The 18,516-nt window shown below is 54.6% G+C and overlaps 2 protein-coding genes across 2 annotated transcripts; one reads left to right on the forward strand and one right to left on the reverse strand.

Moving 5' to 3' along the window:
* Window positions 1–298: 298 nt before the first annotated feature.
* On the reverse strand, window positions 299–6,310 carry UBXN1 (UBX domain protein 1). Its single transcript, XM_084634048.1, has 10 exons — window positions 6,176–6,310; window positions 5,276–5,363; window positions 3,684–3,737; window positions 3,461–3,582; window positions 2,960–3,038; window positions 2,581–2,772; window positions 2,319–2,370; window positions 1,816–1,932; window positions 1,285–1,465; window positions 299–623 (listed from the first exon to the last, which is right to left on the reverse strand). Exons 2-10 carry the CDS (start codon window positions 5,329–5,331, stop codon window positions 574–576), a joined length of 903 nt encoding a protein of 300 aa, XP_084490174.1. The 5' UTR covers window positions 5,332–5,363; window positions 6,176–6,310; the 3' UTR covers window positions 299–573.
* A 9,999-nt stretch (window positions 6,311–16,309) lies between these two features.
* LOC311523500 (proton-coupled zinc antiporter SLC30A1-like) lies at window positions 16,310–18,503 on the forward strand. Its single transcript, XM_084633538.1, has 2 exons — window positions 16,310–17,007; window positions 17,344–18,503. The coding sequence occupies exons 1-2, from the start codon at window positions 16,428–16,430 to the stop codon at window positions 18,069–18,071; spliced, it is 1,308 nt and encodes a 435-aa protein (XP_084489664.1). The 5' UTR covers window positions 16,310–16,427; the 3' UTR covers window positions 18,072–18,503.
* The last annotated feature ends 13 nt before the right edge of the window (window positions 18,504–18,516 follow it).

Raw genomic sequence — 18,516 nt, forward strand, 5'->3', positions numbered from 1 at the left:
TGCAGCACCTGCCATGACAGACCCCACTCTTGGCTGCAGGGCATCTGTGCAGCACCCGGTGTGATGACGGGGTCCCCGTCTTTGCTGCAGGGAGTGATAGCGGCCGCGGCATTATCCGTGCAGCCTCTGGCACAACGAATCTATGACCCTTGGACTATGAATTTATAGTGGGGGCCCCCCCTCGGCTGGTGGGGTCTGCTCAGTGCCCATCCTGCTGGCTGCTCCCCTTAGCTCAGCTGGGGCCTCCTTCCCATCAGCCCACCAACAGCAGCACGCGGGAATAATGGGTGGCAGCGGCGGCAGCAGCAGCAGAACAGATGATGTTTATTAGCGTCCCTGGTGCTGGGGCTCGCGCTGTGGCACTCCCCCAGGGAAGCTGGACTCAAAGCCCCCCGCAGCCGCTCTGCTGGGTTCCAGTCCTGGGGAGGCGAAATGGTCAGTCACTTCTCTGGGCTCAGTCGGGCAGGGGGAGGGGCAGAACCACGGTGTGCGGGTGGCAGAGGGAACCACAGGAATCCAGGGCCAGGGTGGGGAGGGAGTTCCTGTCACAGCACGCATGAGCCAAGGCATCCTTCAGCTGTTACACTTCTTGGCCACTATGAGAACGGCCGAAGGCACCAAACCTGTGGGGGCAGGAGACAGACTGAAGCCAGGACCCAGGTGCATATGGGTTGTGGGGGGAGCAGTGTCCACTCATGTGGCTGGGGCTGGGCAGGCTGGATCCCTGAGAGCGGGAGTGATTTCAGCAGGGGAGTCTGAGCTGGAAGGGCCCTGGGTGCTCTGTGGTTTGCATCTCCCCCTCCCAGGACCCCGTGGTGGCTGGTGCCAGCAGCTGACACAGCTTCCTCTGTGCGGAGCGCCTGCAGGGCCGTAGCCTACCCTGCCCAAGTGAGGGCAACAGGGACAGAGCTGGCTCTTGTAGTGGGTTCTCTGCTTACAGCTCGGGCGTCCCCAGCACCAGGCAGCAGCACCAGCCCACAAGCAGATTCCATGCTCTCCCTTCTCTGATGGGAATCCCGAAGGAACAGCTGGATGGTCCTACAGTCATGAGTCCCCAGCCCAGATCTGTTCTCAAAGGACTCCACGCTGTTGCCTAGTGGTTAGAGTAGCGGGGCCTGGGAGTCAGGACTCCTGGTTCTGTTCCCCAGCTCTGGGATGGGAGTAGGATCTAGTGGGTCAGAGCAGGGCAGCTGGGAGCCAGAACTCCTGGTTCTATTCCCCAGCTCTGCTGTTAACCGTACCCTCAAGCCAGTCGCTTCGCCTGCCCCTCCCCCAGAGGCTCACCCAGCTCCTGCAAGGGCTTCTCCATGTCCTCGTCCGTGAAGATACGGCGAGGGAAGCTGGTGAGGAGGTGGAAGGGCTCCCCACCATCCTTGCGGTTCAGCTCTATATACAGCCGCACAGCTGCCAGCTGCTCTTTGGCCTTGAAGGTCTGCATGAGCGACGTCCCATCCAGCAGTCTCACCTGGACAGAGGGCAAGAGGGGATGAGTGCAGGCCCCATGCCACAGTAGGGCAGCATGCTGGGCGGGCCAGTTCCCCTGCATTAAGAGGAGAGCTTCCTCTGTTCTCCTTGACTTGCACCTCTGGGTGTGACCCCAGAGATAGGGGGCTTCCTCCAGAGCTGCAGCAGCAAGCCAGATCAGGCCAATATCCCAGTTACTGCCTGGGACCCCCACCTGCTTTTCCAACAAGGCAGGATGTCTGCGCCCACCCAGGAACCCACAGCAGGGGACAATGTGGGGTAGACTGGTATGTGTGTAAGCAACAGATGGATGAAGCACAAAAGTTTGTGGGGCCATCTTCCCCCGGGTACCTGTATTCGGCACTGGTCATACTCTCTCTTCGTGGGCGGTTCCTGGCTGGGAGACGAGGGCACCAGTATCTCCTGGGCTGGCTCGGCTGGGGCCTGGGAGCTGCTGCCACCTCCGAACTGGATGGGAATGGTACACAGAGTGGGACAGGCACCAAGATGTGAGTGGGTTCCCCTTCCAGCCCCAAGCTGGTTTCACCAGGCTGCCTCAAGGACCCCACGAACCCACTCCCTAGCACTCACACAGACCACCCCACACACACCCATACCCAGCAGGCACAGGAGAAAGCCATGCCCAGGGCATCTCCCTCCCTCCATATAGGGCACTGGGCATGGGATCTCACGTGATGAATGGGACGCACCACAGCCCCACCCCCTCATCAGCCCTTCCCCCCACAGCCTCCTTCCACAACACATACCCCCCCACACCCCCAGCTTAAGGGACAGCAGTGGCAGGAGCCACCATGGGGGGCCTAGATCCCACCCAGCCTCTGCTGCTCACCCACCTTCTTGACTCGCTCTGCTTTGTCCCGCTCGATCTTCTCACGCACCCGCTGCCTGCAAGGAGAACAGACCCAGTTAGAGGTGGCAGCATGGTGGAGGGTGTTTCTGCTGCAACGTCACAGCAAGGGCAAGTTCCACGTCTACATCCACTCCTCCCCTTTCCCCACATCTTCCCCCAATGCACCCCATCCCACTGCCCACCCCTCCCTCCACCCATGCACCTACTCCCCACGCATCCCCATCCCACTCTCCCCGGGCTCTCACTTGGCCAGCTTCTCCTCCATCTTCTCCCTGCGCCTCTCCTCTGCCATCTTCTTCATCTCATCCTCCTGCAGCTTCTGGCGGATCATGGAAAGCTCCTGGCCCTGCTTGCGCCGCTGCTTCTCTCGCTCAATAGTCTCCCGCTTCTCCCGTTCCTCCCTCTCCCGCTGCTTCTGCGCGATCAGCTCCATCATCCTGCAGGAGGAATAGGAGTGGGCACCACCTTCCACTGCCCCCGCTCCCCACAGGGCCCACAATCCACAGGGACCAAATCCTCCTTCCTCCAAGAGCTACGCTTCCCAGCATGCATGCAAACTGGCATCCCAGGGGGACAGGCCTCTCCCTGCCAACCACGAAAGCGGGGGCTGGGGGGCCTTCCTACCGCTTGGTCTGTTCCCTCTTCTCCTCCTCAGTCAGGGGGTGCTTGTCATCTCCCTCCGCCGAGCCCTCCTCCACACGATCTGTAGGGAAAAGCCTCCATTATCCTCTGCTCAGAGGCCAGAACCCCCTGCTGCCCACACAGGTAATGAGCAAAGCATCGGGGCATCAGGGTGGGACCAGGCTCCTTCAGGGCCCCCGTCACTCCAGGGTCTACCCCACACAGTTGTGGGGGGGGGTGGCGCAAGCGAGGAGGCAGACATGCCACATACCCTAGGTGTGAGCCTGAACTGCAGCAGGGCTTCCAACCCGCCCCTCCTGCAGGCAAAGCCCACCCCCTGAGTCAGTGGGATCCCAATGTGGGTGGAGGGGGTCGCTCAAGGAAGGAACAGCCAAGAAGCAGGCAAGATCCTGGTGAGTATGGGCCACAGCTGTCCCACAAGCCAGGGTGGGCAGCTTGACTCCCCTGCCCCCAGCACAGTCAACTCCCCAGGGTTGTTCAAACCTGCTCTGGCTTCCACAGGCTCGGGGGTGCTTCCCTCGGGGGGCTCCTCCGTGCCCAAGACATGGCCCTGGGGAGGCACATATGGCTCATCCACGTCGGGGTCATTCTCATGCTCCATGAGCCTTTTGAGGGGGGGAAGAGAGAACAAGCATCAGCAGGGAGAAGGCGGAGTCACAAGGATGGAAATGCAGACAGATCTAGGAGGAGGGGGTCTCCAACCCACCAGTCCATGGCCTGCTCGATGCCTTGGTTCCCTGTCAGCGCCAGCGCCTTCTCCCTGAAAGAAATAGACAGCCGTGGCTGAGTTCCACCCAGAAGCTGAACAGCTCTATCACTGCCCCACCTCCACAGCAGCATCGTTCCCATGAAACGCTTCACAGAGCAAAGACAGATGGGTAGCTCAATGGGGTGACCCAAACTGCCACTGTCCAGGCCTTGAGAACAAACCTGGGTCTCCCCGTCTCTGGCCAATTGACAGAACATTACCCCAACCTGGAATAGATACCACAGCCACCAGCGTAACATCAATCTGCGAGCCAGGGATGAGGGGGACTCAGCAGGAAGCACAGAGGGGCCATGTGCTAGGCTGGATAACTGGAGTGATGATAATTCATGCTAGTGGAGGCTCTGGAAGGACTGAAATACTGTCTGCTTCAGGGCTGAGCCAATCATTAGATATTGGAGGCTAAGGTGAGGCCTTCATGGGACACGTTGTCCTCCAGCTGCTTACTTCTGTCGGTGCAGAGGCACAAATAGCTCCCTTCCCACCACCACCACCACAGCACTGGCCCCTCAAGACCATTCTACTGCCTAGGAAGGCCTACCCAGGAGCAGGGAGGTGATTTCACTTCTGCTTATGGCCTTGGTGAAATCAAGACTGGAATCCTGCACAGAGATCTGGGTGCTACCTTTGAAATTGGGTGTTGAGCCATTGAAGAGGTTGAGGAGAAGAGCCTTAAAAAACAATTTGAGGGCAGAAGAAAACACCTGATGGTGAGAGACTGAAAGAGCTCAGTCTGTTTAGGAAAAGAAGATAGAGGTGACCTGACTAGTATATATGTAGCAGGAGAAAATAGCAGGCACTAAAGGGCTCTTTAATGTAACAGAGACAGGGAGAACAAGAACCAATGGCTGGAAGCTGGTGCCAGACACATTCCAATGAAAAACAATGCATGTTTTTTTTTCCCAGGGAGGGTGATTGACCATTGGAACAAGCTCCACAGAGCAGGGGTGGATTCTCCATCTCCAGTCCAGGCTGGCTGCCCTTCTGGAAGATGTTTTAGTGAAACACAAGTGATCAGGCTCAATGCAGGGGGAACTGGGAGACATTCTCTGGCCTGCACTATACTGCAGGGCAGACTAGATGATCTAATGGTCCCTTCTGGCTTTACCCTCTATAACAGCCTTAATAAGCATTCCTTGTTTAGTCTGAAGAACCCGGGGCGGGGAGGGGGGGACGACGACACGACACACGGGATGACAGGGCAGAGGCGTTATCCCTGCTCTACTGATGGGGAAATTGAGGCAAAGGGACAGTACTCCCGGTCCTCATCCTCTAACCCACTAGACCCCACTCTCCTCCCAGCACTGGGGATAGAATCTAGGAATCCTGCTCTCAGCACTAGATTTTTCCTTCCCCTCAAAAGCATTCCCACATTGCACCTGATCCCTTTGTGCTGCCGTTCTACAGCCATAGGCCATGACCCCCAGTCACTGGTAGGGAGCACCCTGACCAGGTCAAGATGCAGTGGCAGCTAAGGCAGCCTGTGGATGGCTGGGAGGGGAATGAGGGAATGGAGGTGGGGGCACACATACGCTCTGTTCTGGGAGAAGCCCATCTCGATGAGACTCTCCAGTGCCGTGCACTCCATGATGTGCTGCTGCTCTGGACCGAGCTACCTCTCTGCAAATGGAAGAGAGGGAGATGTGTTACAGGGCAGCTCCAAAAGGATCGGTGGCTGCTAAAGGACAGAGTAGGACAGCTGGAGAACAGGATGAAATATGTGGCACTACCTGAGAGGTTCCTTGGGCCTGGACCCCACACCTCTCCCAATGCCAGGAATAGAACCCAGGCGCCCTGGCTCCCAGCTCCTGCTAGATCCCAAAGACCCCTTGGGCTCACATGATTTATGCTGCTGTGGTGGGATTCACCCCAGGACTAAGCAGCATCATACAAGGGGGTTACAGCTAGGCCAGGGGACAAAACCCAGGGCAGACAAGGGCAAAGGGGCCACTCAAGCTGTGCCCAGGTCCAGAGCATTGTCCCCGAGGAGCTGTCCAGGAGCCAGAGAGAATGGGGTGTGATGCCATTTAGCCCTCCTCTACCCACTGCGTTAAAGGGCCCCTTAGAATTAGAGCCTGCAACCAACGACTGGATGTGCCCAGCTCACAGCTACGTTCAGGCCCTGGCACCGGGGTCCACTCTCCACCGCCCCCCAACTCTGCATGTCCGGTGTCACCACCTCAGGCGGAGACTCCGCCCCATCCCTTCTTTACAACCCCAACCCCCAGGCAGAGCCCCCCACACCTCCCACAAGCCCCCGTACCTCCCCCCGCATCCCCCGCGGAGCCCCCCACAAGCCCCCGTATCTCCCCCCGCATCCCCCGCGGAGCCCCCCCACAAGCGCCCGTATCTCCCCTCGCGGGGGCCAGACTAGGGGATTTTGAGGGGAACAGGTCCCGACGGGGGAGGGCGACGGCGTCCCGGAGACTCACCGGGTCCGACTATCAGAGGCTCCACACCGGAAGCAGCGAGACTCGCGCGGCGGCTGTGTTTGGTCATGTGAGGGTGGCAGACGGAAGCCGTCCAGGGACAAACGGCGCCGTTCCGCGCTCGTCCTTAAAGGGGTAGAGACCCGGAGCGGCGTAGGGGTTAGTGGTTAGAATAGGGAGGGATCAGGATGCCTGAGTTACATCCCTAGCTCTGCCAGTGATTCACTGGGTGACTCGGGTGAGTCACGTCCCCACTTGCTGCCTCAGTTTCCCCACATCCAACGTGAGAACCAACCCATTAATAGGTGCATGAGCCACACTCCAGACAGGTTTCAGAGTAGCAGCCCTGTTAGTCTGTATCCGCACAAAGAACAGGAGTACTTGTGGCACCTTAGAGTCTAACACATTTATTTGAGCATAAGCTTTACCAGGACAGAGAGAAACATCCAGACATGCCCTCTCTAGCGTGACCCCTTTTCCCCCTCATCCAGTGGATCTTATCCCGGCCTCCCTACCACAGGAGCTGTCAGGTCCCAGGTTCTGTCTATATCACTGAGCCTATGCCAGCATAATCTGGTCCCCATCACCATAGCATCTGGCTGCCTCACAGCCTTTACTGCATTTATCCTCACACACCCCAGGGAAGTAGAGCCAGGCTACTATCCCCATTGAACAGAGCAGAAACTGAGGCACAGAAAGACTAAGTGACTTGCCCAAGATCACACAGGAAGCCTGTGGCAGAGTCAGGAAGTGAACCCAGGTCTCCCAAGTTTCAGACTAGTGCCTTGACCAAAAGACCATCCTTCTTCTCTTGTGGTAGCAAGCCCCCTGGTACCAGAGGAGAGGAGTGATAACCCCCATGCCCATCCCAAAGCTTTTGACTTTTTTAGGGCTTGTTTGCATGGTGAAGTTATTCTGGACTAAGGTAGGGTATGAATTCAAAGCACAAGGGCTATTCTGGAGCAGTTTCCCAGGCAGCTGCTTTTACTCTGGAATAGCTGTTCTGGTCAATCTCCCCAATCACGATGACGACAAGCCCATTGTGTGCCCGGGCCATGTGCTGCTGAGGAGACTGTGCTGCAGCCCATAGTCTGCATCCCATCTCCAGTCCCTGTGGGATGCACATTGCGCAGGGCCTCAGCGGTGAATGGATGCTGTGCTAGGACTACAACCTGGGATATCTCTACAAACTCAGCTCCTGCGTAGATTCCTCGTTATCTCCTTTGGTGCCCTAAATCTACCCGACACCCAGCCCAGTAAGGGGGCCCCGAATCAGGGAAATGCAGAGCAAAGGAGATATTTCAGGGGGCCCAGCTGTTGTTATTCCAAGACAGCTGTGGGGGTGGCAGCCTGATCTTACCCGGGGAGATGGGAGCTGAGGCAAGGGGCCTGATCTTAACCTGGGGGGTGGGGTCTTGGGTGAGGGGTGGAGTCTTTTCGCTACCCTCTTGGTCTCCGGGGCAGGTGGAAGAAGAGAAGAGTTTGCTTTGAGGACACATGTGGCGTGAGATGGGGCAGTGAGAGGCATCTCCCTAACCCAGCATGACACCGCTCAGGTTGGAACATCCCAGCCGAGGCCACAAATGTTTCCTCGGTGATGCCCTGCATCCGGAACCTGCACACATGGGCAGAACCTTGACATTCCTGGCCCAGCACCAGTGTGGGGCTGGAGGCACCTGGGCTGGTCAGGATGGTGAGAGGCAGTGGATGGGAGGGGTCTGTTGTGCGTATGTCAAATGGCTGCCTCATCTTGCTCCACCCCAGAGGCAGCTGCATCTCTTTACTGGATGAGGGATCCCTGTGTAAATAGCCCCTGTGCCCCACCCCAGAAGGGGCTGCATCTTAGTTCTGGGCAAGAGATGCCTGTATAAACAGCCCCCATACTTCACCCCAGAGTCAGCTGTATCTCAGTGCTGGATGAGGGATCCTTGTGTAAACAGCTGCCATGCCCCCACCCCAGCAGCAACTGCATCTCAGTAGCAGGGGCAGCAGTCTCTGTATATACACTGCCTGCAGTGCATGTTGGGATCTCATGAGCGAAATGTCAGATATTGTCATATTGAGCACGGTAGCCCCTTTTGCCCCCTCATCTGTCTGTCTATTCTTCCCTTGCAGCAGCCCCCAGAAGCAGAATCACACCCAGGCCTCACGCCTCATGGGCCAGGCCCAGCCTTGCTCTACCCGTCATGGCCAGCTCTCAGCATCCCTCCAGCCCCTTGGGCATCTGGGAATATCGTTGCACTGGAGCACAATTACTGCAGCTGGCCAGGTGCTGAGGGCTGCATGCGAAGAGCCCCCAGCTTGGAGAGAGTGGGGCCGGCCTCAGTCAGAAGGAGACGGCAAACACATCAGGGCCCAGGGTACAAAGCTAGGCAGGTGAGTGGCGGGACAGCAATGCTGATACAGGTGGGTAACAATTGAGGGCCAGGGATCTGGGGGACTGGCTCAGAGCCACAGTCCAGGCCAGGACCCGCATGCACATCAGTGATCCTTAGAGATCCTACAAGAATGAACAAGGCATCTTATCTAAACCTACCAGGGGATCCCTGTATAAACGGTCCCTGAACACCACCCAAGAGGCACCTGCATCTCAGCATTGGCGAGGGTTCCCTGTATAAAGAGCCCTTGTGCACCACCCCAGAAGTGGCTGCATCTCAGTGCCAGGTGAGGGATCCACGTACCAACAGCCCCCGCCTCTCACCAGAGGCATCTCCATCTCAGTGCTCCCCATGATTCCTTCCTGGTGGGGTTAGTGAATTACTGGGTATAAAGTGCTGAGACGCTCAGATGAAGGGGAGCCTCTAGAGGGTGCAGCATGGGCATTAATATATGGCTGACTTATCTGAGGTAGAGGGCCCCAGACCCCCAGCCAGCAGGTCTGGTACAAGGCAGCAACAGGGGATTGCTGGGGGCGTGGGGAGAGCAGCTCTGAGTCCTGGTTTGGCCCATCACTCCAGCTCTGCCCTTTCTCGCAGGGACTCTGGGCCTCTATGCCCCCCGGACCCACAACAGCCAGCATCTTCTGCAGCCACCAGCCCCTCAGGGTGAGGAGGAGGGCAAAGGCCCAGGCTGTTCAGCCACTCCGGATCCACGGCCTGTCCCTGGACCAGTACCAGCAGCTGTTCCGCTCACTGGTGGAGCAGGAGCTGGGTCCAGCAGAGCCCCCAGGCCATGGGCTAGAGTGGGGCCGCAGGATCAAAGAGCAGCTGTTCTACGCTGTGGGCTGCCCCCGCTACCGGCAGCTGGTGGGGCCCGACGGGCATGTCCGGGTGGTGGAGTATGCGCACCGCACTGGGCACAGGCAGGCCCCACCCCACTATGACATTGACACTGGGGATGAGGAGCCACCTGGCACCAAGGAGGCACCAGGCCCAGCTGAGCCTTCGCCCTAAGAGGCCAATCCTGCAGAGCCCGGCTGGGCTGAGCCACACCCAGGCAAACCTCTGTCAATTACACTGTGAACCTGGCAGCGTGTGATCTATGTCCTGTCTGTTGTGAAGGGACCCAGGTGGAGCTGAGTCTGGGTCAAGCCAGGTCATTGTTCCCAGCCCTGGGTTTCTTGATTGCCCTTCCAGGCATGGACTCCATGGGGCTCCGCAGTCCAGCTGCCCTCGCCCCCAGAACGGATCCCCAGACCTCCTGAACCCCTAGTCACTTACACACACATCCCCCTGGCTGTGGGTGCTCTGGGCTTCTAGTTTAATCCCTTGAGGGACAATACGGCAGGAAGGCAGGGAACACATAGTTAGCAAAGGCAGCTCTGAACCACAGTCACTTTACTCTTCAAAAACGCTCAAGGGTAACGGATCTCCGCTGTTCTGGTCAATCTCCCCAATCACGATGACGACAAGCCCATTGTGTGCCCTGGCTGATCTCTGGGGGGAGGGATAGCTCAGTGGTTTGAGCATTGGCCTGCTAAACCCAGGGTTGTGAGTTCAATCCTTGAGGGAGCCATTTAGGGATCTGGGGCAAAAATTGGGGATTGGTCCTGCTTTGAGCAGGGGGTTGGACTAGATGACCTCCTGAGGTCCCTTCCAACCCTGATATTCTATGATTCTATGATCTCTGGAAAATAACAAAAGTCCAAAACCCCTACCTTGCTGGATCTCCCCCATCCTGTGCATCCAAGGCCTCTGCTGGTGTGTCAGGCTGTTCAGCTTCCTTCTGTCCTTGCTCTCCTGCTGCCATGTGGCAATGGCTGCCACCCACTCAGTGTAGCACCCCGCTCTCTTCCTTCTTTGGCTGGGTGGTTGGCTGGACAGCTCCCATACCCTCCCCCAGCCAGGTACCTGTTCAGATGAGGTCCAAGTGGGTAGCTCAAGAATCATTTGATCAGGACAGCTGCAGACTGTGAGTCCTGGTGGATTCTCTGTGCTGGGCCTTTGGCAAGCTGCCGTGCCCTTGGGCTGGGCAGGGAGGCTGGCTGGAGGCATTTAAATAGGTTCAGCTTCATCAGGGTTACATCATACAAAATGGGCTTCACAGTTTGATGTAGACATATCCCACTGTGTCACAGGGATACCCTAGTACAGAGCCCCCCCGCAATGGGGCTGGGATTCCCAGTTGCCCCAGTACAGACTCCTTTGGGTGGAGCTGGGATTACCAGTTACCCCAGTTAAAACCATTTAAGAACACCTTACTCATGCACAAAAAGCTTCAATCCGACAACTGAGGAAGAAGACTATGCTGGTTAAAAAACTGACCTGGTTTAGAGGGGAAGAGAGGGCAGAGATTAAAGAGAGAGAGAAACACATGGAAAAAAGGGGACGTTGAAAGAATGAATACATATCGGAAGTTAGGCATTGCAGAGAATTGATAAGGGAAGCAAATAGAAACAAGGAGAAATCTATGGCCAGCAGAGTTAAGGACAATAAGAAGGAGTTTTAAAAATATATTAGGCACAAATAGAATCCTGACAATGGTATTGGTCCATTACTAGATGGAACAATCAATAATAATGCAGAAAAGGCAGAAGCATTACATCAATATTTCTGTTTTGTACTTGGGGGAAAAACAAAGGATACAGTCTCATCATATGGTAATGATAACCATTCCACTCATCTCTTTCCATTCAGCTAGTATCTCTGGAGGAGATTAAATGGCAACGACTGAAGTGGGACATTTTAAAATCAGCAGGTCCAGTTGTCTTGCATCCAAAAGTTCGTAAAGAGCTGGCTGACAAGCTTTCTGGACTGTTACTGTTGATTTTCAATAAGTCCTGGAGCATCGGGGAAGTTCTGGAAGACTGGCACAAGCTAACATTGGGCCATTTTTTGAAAGGGTAAATGGGATGACCTGGGTAATTATAGTCCTGTCAGCCTGACATTGATCCCAGGCAAGATAACAGAGCAGTTGATTCAGGGCTCATTTAAGAATTAAAGGAGGGTAATGTAATGCAAATCAGCATGGTTTTATGGAAAATAGATCTTGGCAAACTAACTTGATGTCTTTTTTGATGACATTACAAGTTTGGTTGATAAAGGTAATAGTGTTGATGTAATATACACAGACTTCTGTAAGGTGTTCGACTTGGTACTGCCCAACATTTTGATTAAAAAACTAGACCGATATAAAATTAACATGTCCCACATTAAATGGATTTAAAAACTGGCTAACTGATAGGTCTCAAAATGTAACTGTAAACAAGGAAGCATCATCAAGCACGTGTGTTTCCAGTGGGTCCCCCAAAGATCGGTTCTGGGCCCTATGCCATTGAACTTCTTTATTAATTACATGGAAGAAACAGGTTTCAGAGTAGCAGCCGTGTTAGTCTGTATTCGCAAAAAGAAAAGGAGGACTTGTGGCACCTTAGAGACTAACCAATTTATTAGAGCATAAGCTTTCGTGAGCTACAGCTCACTTCCTCAGATGCATATCGTGGAAACTGCAGCAGGCTTTATATATACACAGAGAATATGAAACAATACCTATTCCCACCCCACTGTCCTGCTGGTAATAGCTTATCTAAAGTGATTTCCAGCACAAATCCAGGTTTTCTCACCCTCCACCCCCCCACACAAATTCACTCTCCTGCTGGTGATAGCCCATCCAAAGTGACAACTCTTTACACAATGTGCATGACAATCAAGCTGGGCTATTTCCTGCATAAATCCAGGTTCTCACATCCCCCCACCCCCATACACACACAAACTCACTCTCCTGCTGGTAATAGCTCATCCAAACTGACCACTCTTCAAGTTAAAATCCAAGTTAAACCAGAACATCTGGGGGGGGGGGTAGGAAAAAACAAGAGGAAACAGGCTACCTTGCATAATGACTTAGCCACTCCAAGTCTCTATTTAAGCCTAAATTAATAGTATCCAATTTGCAAATGAATTCCAATTCAGCAGTTTCTCGCTGGAGTCTGGATTTGAAGTTTTTTTGTTTTAAGATAGCGTCCTTCATGTCTGTGATCGCGTGACCAGAGAGATTGAAGTGTTCTCCGACTGGTTTATGAATGTTACAATTCTTGACATCTGATTTGTGTCCATTTATTCTTTTACGTAGAGACTGTCCAGTTTGACCAATGTACATGGCAGAGGGGCATTGCTGGCACATGATGGCATATATCACATTGGTGGATGTGCAGGTGAACGAGCCTCTGATAGTGTGGCTGATGTTATTAGGCCCTGTGATGGTGTCCCCTGAATAGATATGTGGGCACAGTTGGCAACGGGCTTTGTTGCAAGGATAAGTTCCTGGGTTAGTGGTTCTGTTGTGTGGTATGTGGTTGTTGGTGAGTATTTGCTTCAGGTTGCGGGGCTGTCTGTAGGCAAGGACTGGCCTGTCTCCCAAGATTTGTGAGAGTGTTGGGTCATCCTTTAGGATAGGTTGTAGATCCTTAATAATGCGTTGGAGGGGTTTTAGTTGGGGGCTGAAGGTGACGGCTAGTGGCGTTCTGTTATTTTCTTTGTTAGGCCTGTCCTGTAGTAGGTAACTTCTGGGAACTCTTCTGGCTCTATCAATCTGTTTCTTTACTTCTGCAGGTGGGTATTGTAGTTGTAAGAAAGCTTGACAGAGATCTTGTAGGTGTTTGTCTCTGTCTGAGGGGTTGGAGCAAATGCGGTTGTATCGCAGAGCTTGGCTGTAGACGATGGATCGTGTGGTGTGGTCAGGGTGAAAGCTGGAGGCATGCAGGTAGGAATAGCGGTCAGTAGGTTTCCGGTATAGGGTGGTGTTTATGTGACCATTGTTTATTAGCACTGTAGTGTCCAGGAAGTGGATCTCTTGTGTGGACTGGACCAGGCTGAGGTTGGTGGTGGGATGGAATTTGTTGAAATCATGGTGGAATTCCTCAAGGGCTTCTTTTCCATGGGTCCAGATGATGAAGATGTCATCAATATAGCGCAAGTAGAGTAGGGGCTTTAGGGGACGAGAGCTGAGGAAGCGTTGTTCTAAATCAGCCATAAAAATGTTGGCATACTGTGGGGCCATGCGGGTACCCATAGCAGTGCCGCTGATCTGAAGGTATACATTGTCCCCAAATGTGAAGTAGTTATGGGTAAGGACAAAGTCACAAAGTTCAGCCACCAGGTTAGCCGTGACATTATCGGGGATAGTGTTCTTGACGGCTTGTAGTCCATCTTTGTGTGGAATGTTGGTGTAGAGGGCTTCTACATCCATAGTGGCCAGGATGGTGTTATCAGGAAGATCACCGATGGATTGTAGTTTCCTCAGGAAGTCAGTGGTGTCTCGAAGGTAGCTGGGAGTGCTGGTAGCGTAGGGCCTGAGGAGGGAGTCTACATAGCCAGACAATCCTGCTGTCAGGGTGCCAATGCCTGAGATGATGGGGCGCCCAGGATTTCCAGGTTTATGGATCTTGGGTAGTAGATAGAATATCCCAGGTCGGGGTTCCAGGGGTGTGTCTGTGCGGATTTGATCTTGTGCTTTTTCAGGAAGTTTCTTGAGCAAATGCTGTAGTTGCTTTTGGTAACTCTCAGTGGGATCAGAGGGTAATGGCTTGTAGAAACTCGTGTTGGAGAGCTGCCGAGCAGCCTCTTGTTCATATTCCGACCTATTCATGACGACAACAGCACCTCCTTTGTCAGCCTTTTTGATTATGATGTCAGAGTTGTTTCTGAGGCTGTGGATGGCATTGCGTTCCGCATGGCTGAGGTTATGGGGCAAGTGATGCTGCTTTTCCACAATTTCAGCCCGTGCACGTCGGCGGAAGCACTCTATGTAGAAGTCCAGTCTGCTGTTTCGACCTTCAGGAGGAGTCCACCTAGAATCCCTCTTTCTGTAGTGTTGGTAGGGAGACCTCTGTGGATTAGTATGCTGTTCAGAGGTATTTTGGAAATATTCCTTGAGTCGGAGACGTCGAAAATAGGATTCTAGGTCACCACAGAACTGTATCATGTTCGTGGGGGTGGAGGGGCAGAAGGAGAGGCCCCGAGATAGAACAGCTGCTTCTGCTGGGCTGAGAGTATAGTTGGATAGGTTAACAATATTGCTAGGTGGGTTGAGGGAACCATTGCTGTGGCCCCTTGTAGCATGTAGTAGTTTAGAAAGTTTAGTGTCCTTTTTCTTTTGTAGAGAAGCAAAATGTGCGTTGTAAATGGCTTGTCTAGTTTTAGTAAAATCCAGCCACGAGGAAGTTTGTGTGGAAGGTTGGTTTTTTATGAGAGTATCCATTTTTGAGAGCTCATTCTTAATCTTTCCCTGTGTATATATAAACCCTGCTGCAGTTTCCACGATATGCATCTGAGGAAGTGAGCTGTAGCTCACGAAAGCTTATGCTCTAATAAATTGGTTAGTCTCTAAGGTGCCACAAGTCCTCCTTTTCTTTTTATGGAAGAAACAGAAAATCGTCACTGATAAAGTTTGCAGATGACACAAAAATTGAGGGAGTGGTAAGTAATGAAGAGGACAGGTCACTGATTCAGACCAAGTCTGGATCTCTTGGTAAGCTGGGTGTAAGCAAAGAATATATGTTTTAATATAACTAAATGTAAAGGTATACAGCTAGGAATAAAGAAAGTAGGCCATACAAACAATGGGGGACTCTATCCTGGGAAGCAGTGATTCTGAAAAAGATTTGGGAGTTGTGGTGGATAATCAGCTGAACATGAGTCCACAGGCAACTCTGTGGCCCAAAAGGCTAATCCAATCCTGGAATGCATAAACAGACATCGCAACTAGGGGTACAGAAGATTTCTGTATTTAGCACTGGTGTGACTGCTGCTGGAATACTGTCCCCCATTCTGGTGCCCACAATTCAAGAATTATGTTGATAAATTGGAGAGGATTCAGATATGAGCAATGAGAATGATTAAAGAATTAGAAAACATGCCTTCTCGTGGTAGATTCAAAGAGCACAATCTATTTAGTTTAACAAAGAGAAGGTTAAAGTGTGACTTGATAATAGTCTGTAAGTACCTACATGGGGAATAAATATTTAATAACGGGCTTTTTGATCTACAAGAGAAAGGTAGCACATGATCCAATGGCTGGAAATTGAAGCTAGACACATTCAGACTGAAAATAAGGCATAATGTTTTGACAGTGAGGGTAATTAACCATTGGAACAATTTACCAAGGGTCCTGGTGGATTCTCAATCACTGACAATTTTTAGTTCTAGATAGGATATTTTTCTAACACATCTCCTCTAGTTCAATCAGCAATTAATGCAGGGAAGGCCTGCATTATACAGGAAGTCAGACTAGTTGATCATAGTGATTGATCCTTTCTGGACTTGGAATCTATGAAGCCTCTGCTGGTGCTGGGATTCCCAGTTTTCCCCAGTACAGACCCCCTGGTTGGAGCTGGGATTCCCAGTTTTCTGCAGTGCTGACCCCTGGTGGAGCTGGGATTCCCAGTTTCCCCAGTACAGAGGCCCTTGGAGTTCCCATGTCTGAGCTGCCCCATGTGGACCCCAGGAATGGGGGCACCTGCTTGCTCCCATCCCATCTTGCAGAGAGAAGAGGGGATGTCTTCCTGCTGAGTCAAGGGCTGTGAGACTGAGAGCAGCCTGTGTGCTGTGCTTGCCAGCTGGTGGTGGGCTGGGCAGGCAGCCACAGCGGGAGGGAGCGGGTGCTGCCCCTTTAAGGAACCCCCAAGGACAACGGGACTGTGTGCACTGGCCACTCCGAGTGCAAACTCTTGGCGACAAGTGCAGAGCAGCAGGGGCAGGGACAGGAGCCCAGAGCGCAGATAGGGAGAAGGCTGCTGGGACAGGGGCAGGGACAAGGCTGCCAGGGGAGTGGGTTGGGGTAGGGACAGGAGTCCAGAGGCTAGACAGGGACAAGAGCCCATATGGGGGCAGGCACTGCTGGGGTAGGGATGGGGCTGCCCGGGCTGCCGATGCAGACGGAGCACCAGGGCTGGCTGGCAGGGCCAGGGCTGTGGGGGCACCAGGGCTGGCTAACCGCTCAGCTCTGTCTTGCCATCGGCCTGTTCCTGGCAGAGGTGGTGGCCAGCCGGGTCACAGGCTCGCTGCTGGCTCTCTCCTGCTCACTCCAGACACTGGGGATGGTGCTCGCGCTGGGGGTGGCTCTGCTGGATGGCCAGCTGACCTGCGGAGCACACCCTGATTGCAGGAACACCTTTGGATGGGTGCGGGCCCGAGTGGCAGGGACCCTGGTGTGTGGTGTGTTCCTGACAGCACTCTGCCTGGCCCTGCTGCCCAGAGCACTGCACCGGGCAGGGCAGCCCCAGGTGACAGAGCGGCCCCTGGCACTGGTGGGAGTCGGGGCTGCTGGGCTCCTCATCCATCTGGCTGGGGTGAGGCTGGATGGGCAGCACCATCCCTCTCGGGTGAAGAGTCACCACAGCAGCAGTGCCAGCACCAGCAGAGAGGGTGCAACTACAGGCAGATCTGCCCAGGAGACACAAGGTGAGTCCTGGCAAGGTTGGGGGCTGTACCGGGCCAGGCCTGTCTCTCAGCTAGAGGGCAGGGCTGAGCTGGGGGTTGGTACCAGGCCAGGCCTGCTGTGTCAGCGGGCGGTGAGATGTTTGGGGATGGGTGTGGGGGGAAGGGGTACTGGGCCACTCTTTCAGCTTTGGGTGGGGGAGTTTGCATAAGTAAGAACTGAGCCTGCCCTATGACTCCCTAAGTCTTTGCTCCTTCCCCCCGCACCTTGCCCTGAGATCCCTGCCCTTTGCCCCCAAGCTGTAGCATGAAATGCTGCCCCCACACCCTTTTCACACCTCTTCCTTCCCCCCTGCACAGACCTGCTGGGGAACAGGCAGCCCTGGCTAGAGGACGGGTGCTTGCCTTCAGAGGAGTCTGGTGCCCGGTTGGCTCTCTGCCTTCGCCTCCTGTCTGCCTCCTTGGGCCCTGCCACTGTGCTGCTATATTCACTTGCCTTCCACCTGTTGTGGCCAGCATGCGGGGAGCAAGTGGCCTGCCTGCCCTCCAGCATTGGGACGCCATGCCGGCCCCTAGGCAGCCCTGCACCAACCCTGGCAGAGCTGGGGACCTGCTGGCTGCTGTACCTGGACCCTGGGCTTTGTGTGGTTATGGTGCTGGCCTTGATCCTTTTGGCTGCCCCATCCCTGCGGGAGTCTGCCCTGGTGCTGCTGCAGGCTGTGCCCGACCATCTGGACCTTTGGCGACTTGAGTTGCATCTGAGGGGCACGGAGGGGGTGGCAGCCCTGCGTGAGCTCCATGTCTGGCAGCTGGACAGTGCCTACAACCTGGTGGCCACAGCCCATGTCGGGTGCCTGGACACTGCCTCCTACGGGGCTGTGGCCAGGAGGATCCAGCAGGTGTTCTGGGAGCATGGGATCCACACAGCCACAGTGCAGCCCGAGTTCGATGCACTTCAGGGACCATGCTGCATGGCAGCAGGTGGGGGTGATGGCTGCTTGGGGCATGGTGAGGCCCCCAGGAAGAGGCACCCGTCACTCCCCTCCCCCATCCCCACGGTGATCCTGGAGTACGAGACCATGGTGTGAGCCATGGGAGCCACCTTTGAACTAGCACTTAAAAGCAGCACATCCTGGAGCGAGCGGGGGCCATTGCAGCAACTCCCCATGAGCAGCGTCTGCTGCCCCCACTCCTCAGGCAGGTCGGGTGTTGAGAACTATGCCAGTGCCCCCACCCCCTTGCCGTGCCACTGCTCTTTGCCTGCCCCAGGCCCATGTGAGTTTCCCGGAGGGAGAAGCCAGGGGCATGTGGGGGAGCAGTGGGGTGTTGGAAGCCCTGAAGACTGAAAATTAAATGGGGAGCAGAAACCGGCCTCCAAGGATCAGCAGCACTATGGGGATTTGGAACCTGCCGTGCTGCGGGACGGGGCTGCCTCCAGGACTCACCACGTGCCATGCTGCGGGACAGGGTTGCCCCTGGACTCAGCACTCAGGACAGGCCGTGGCACAGGATGTGGCTCCCCATAGGACTCAG

The sequence above is a fragment of the Lepidochelys olivacea genome (assembly GCF_965140295.1).
Source record: "Lepidochelys olivacea isolate rLepOli2 genome assembly, chromosome: 7".
NCBI classification, from domain to species: domain Eukaryota; kingdom Metazoa; phylum Chordata; order Testudines; family Cheloniidae; genus Lepidochelys; species Lepidochelys olivacea.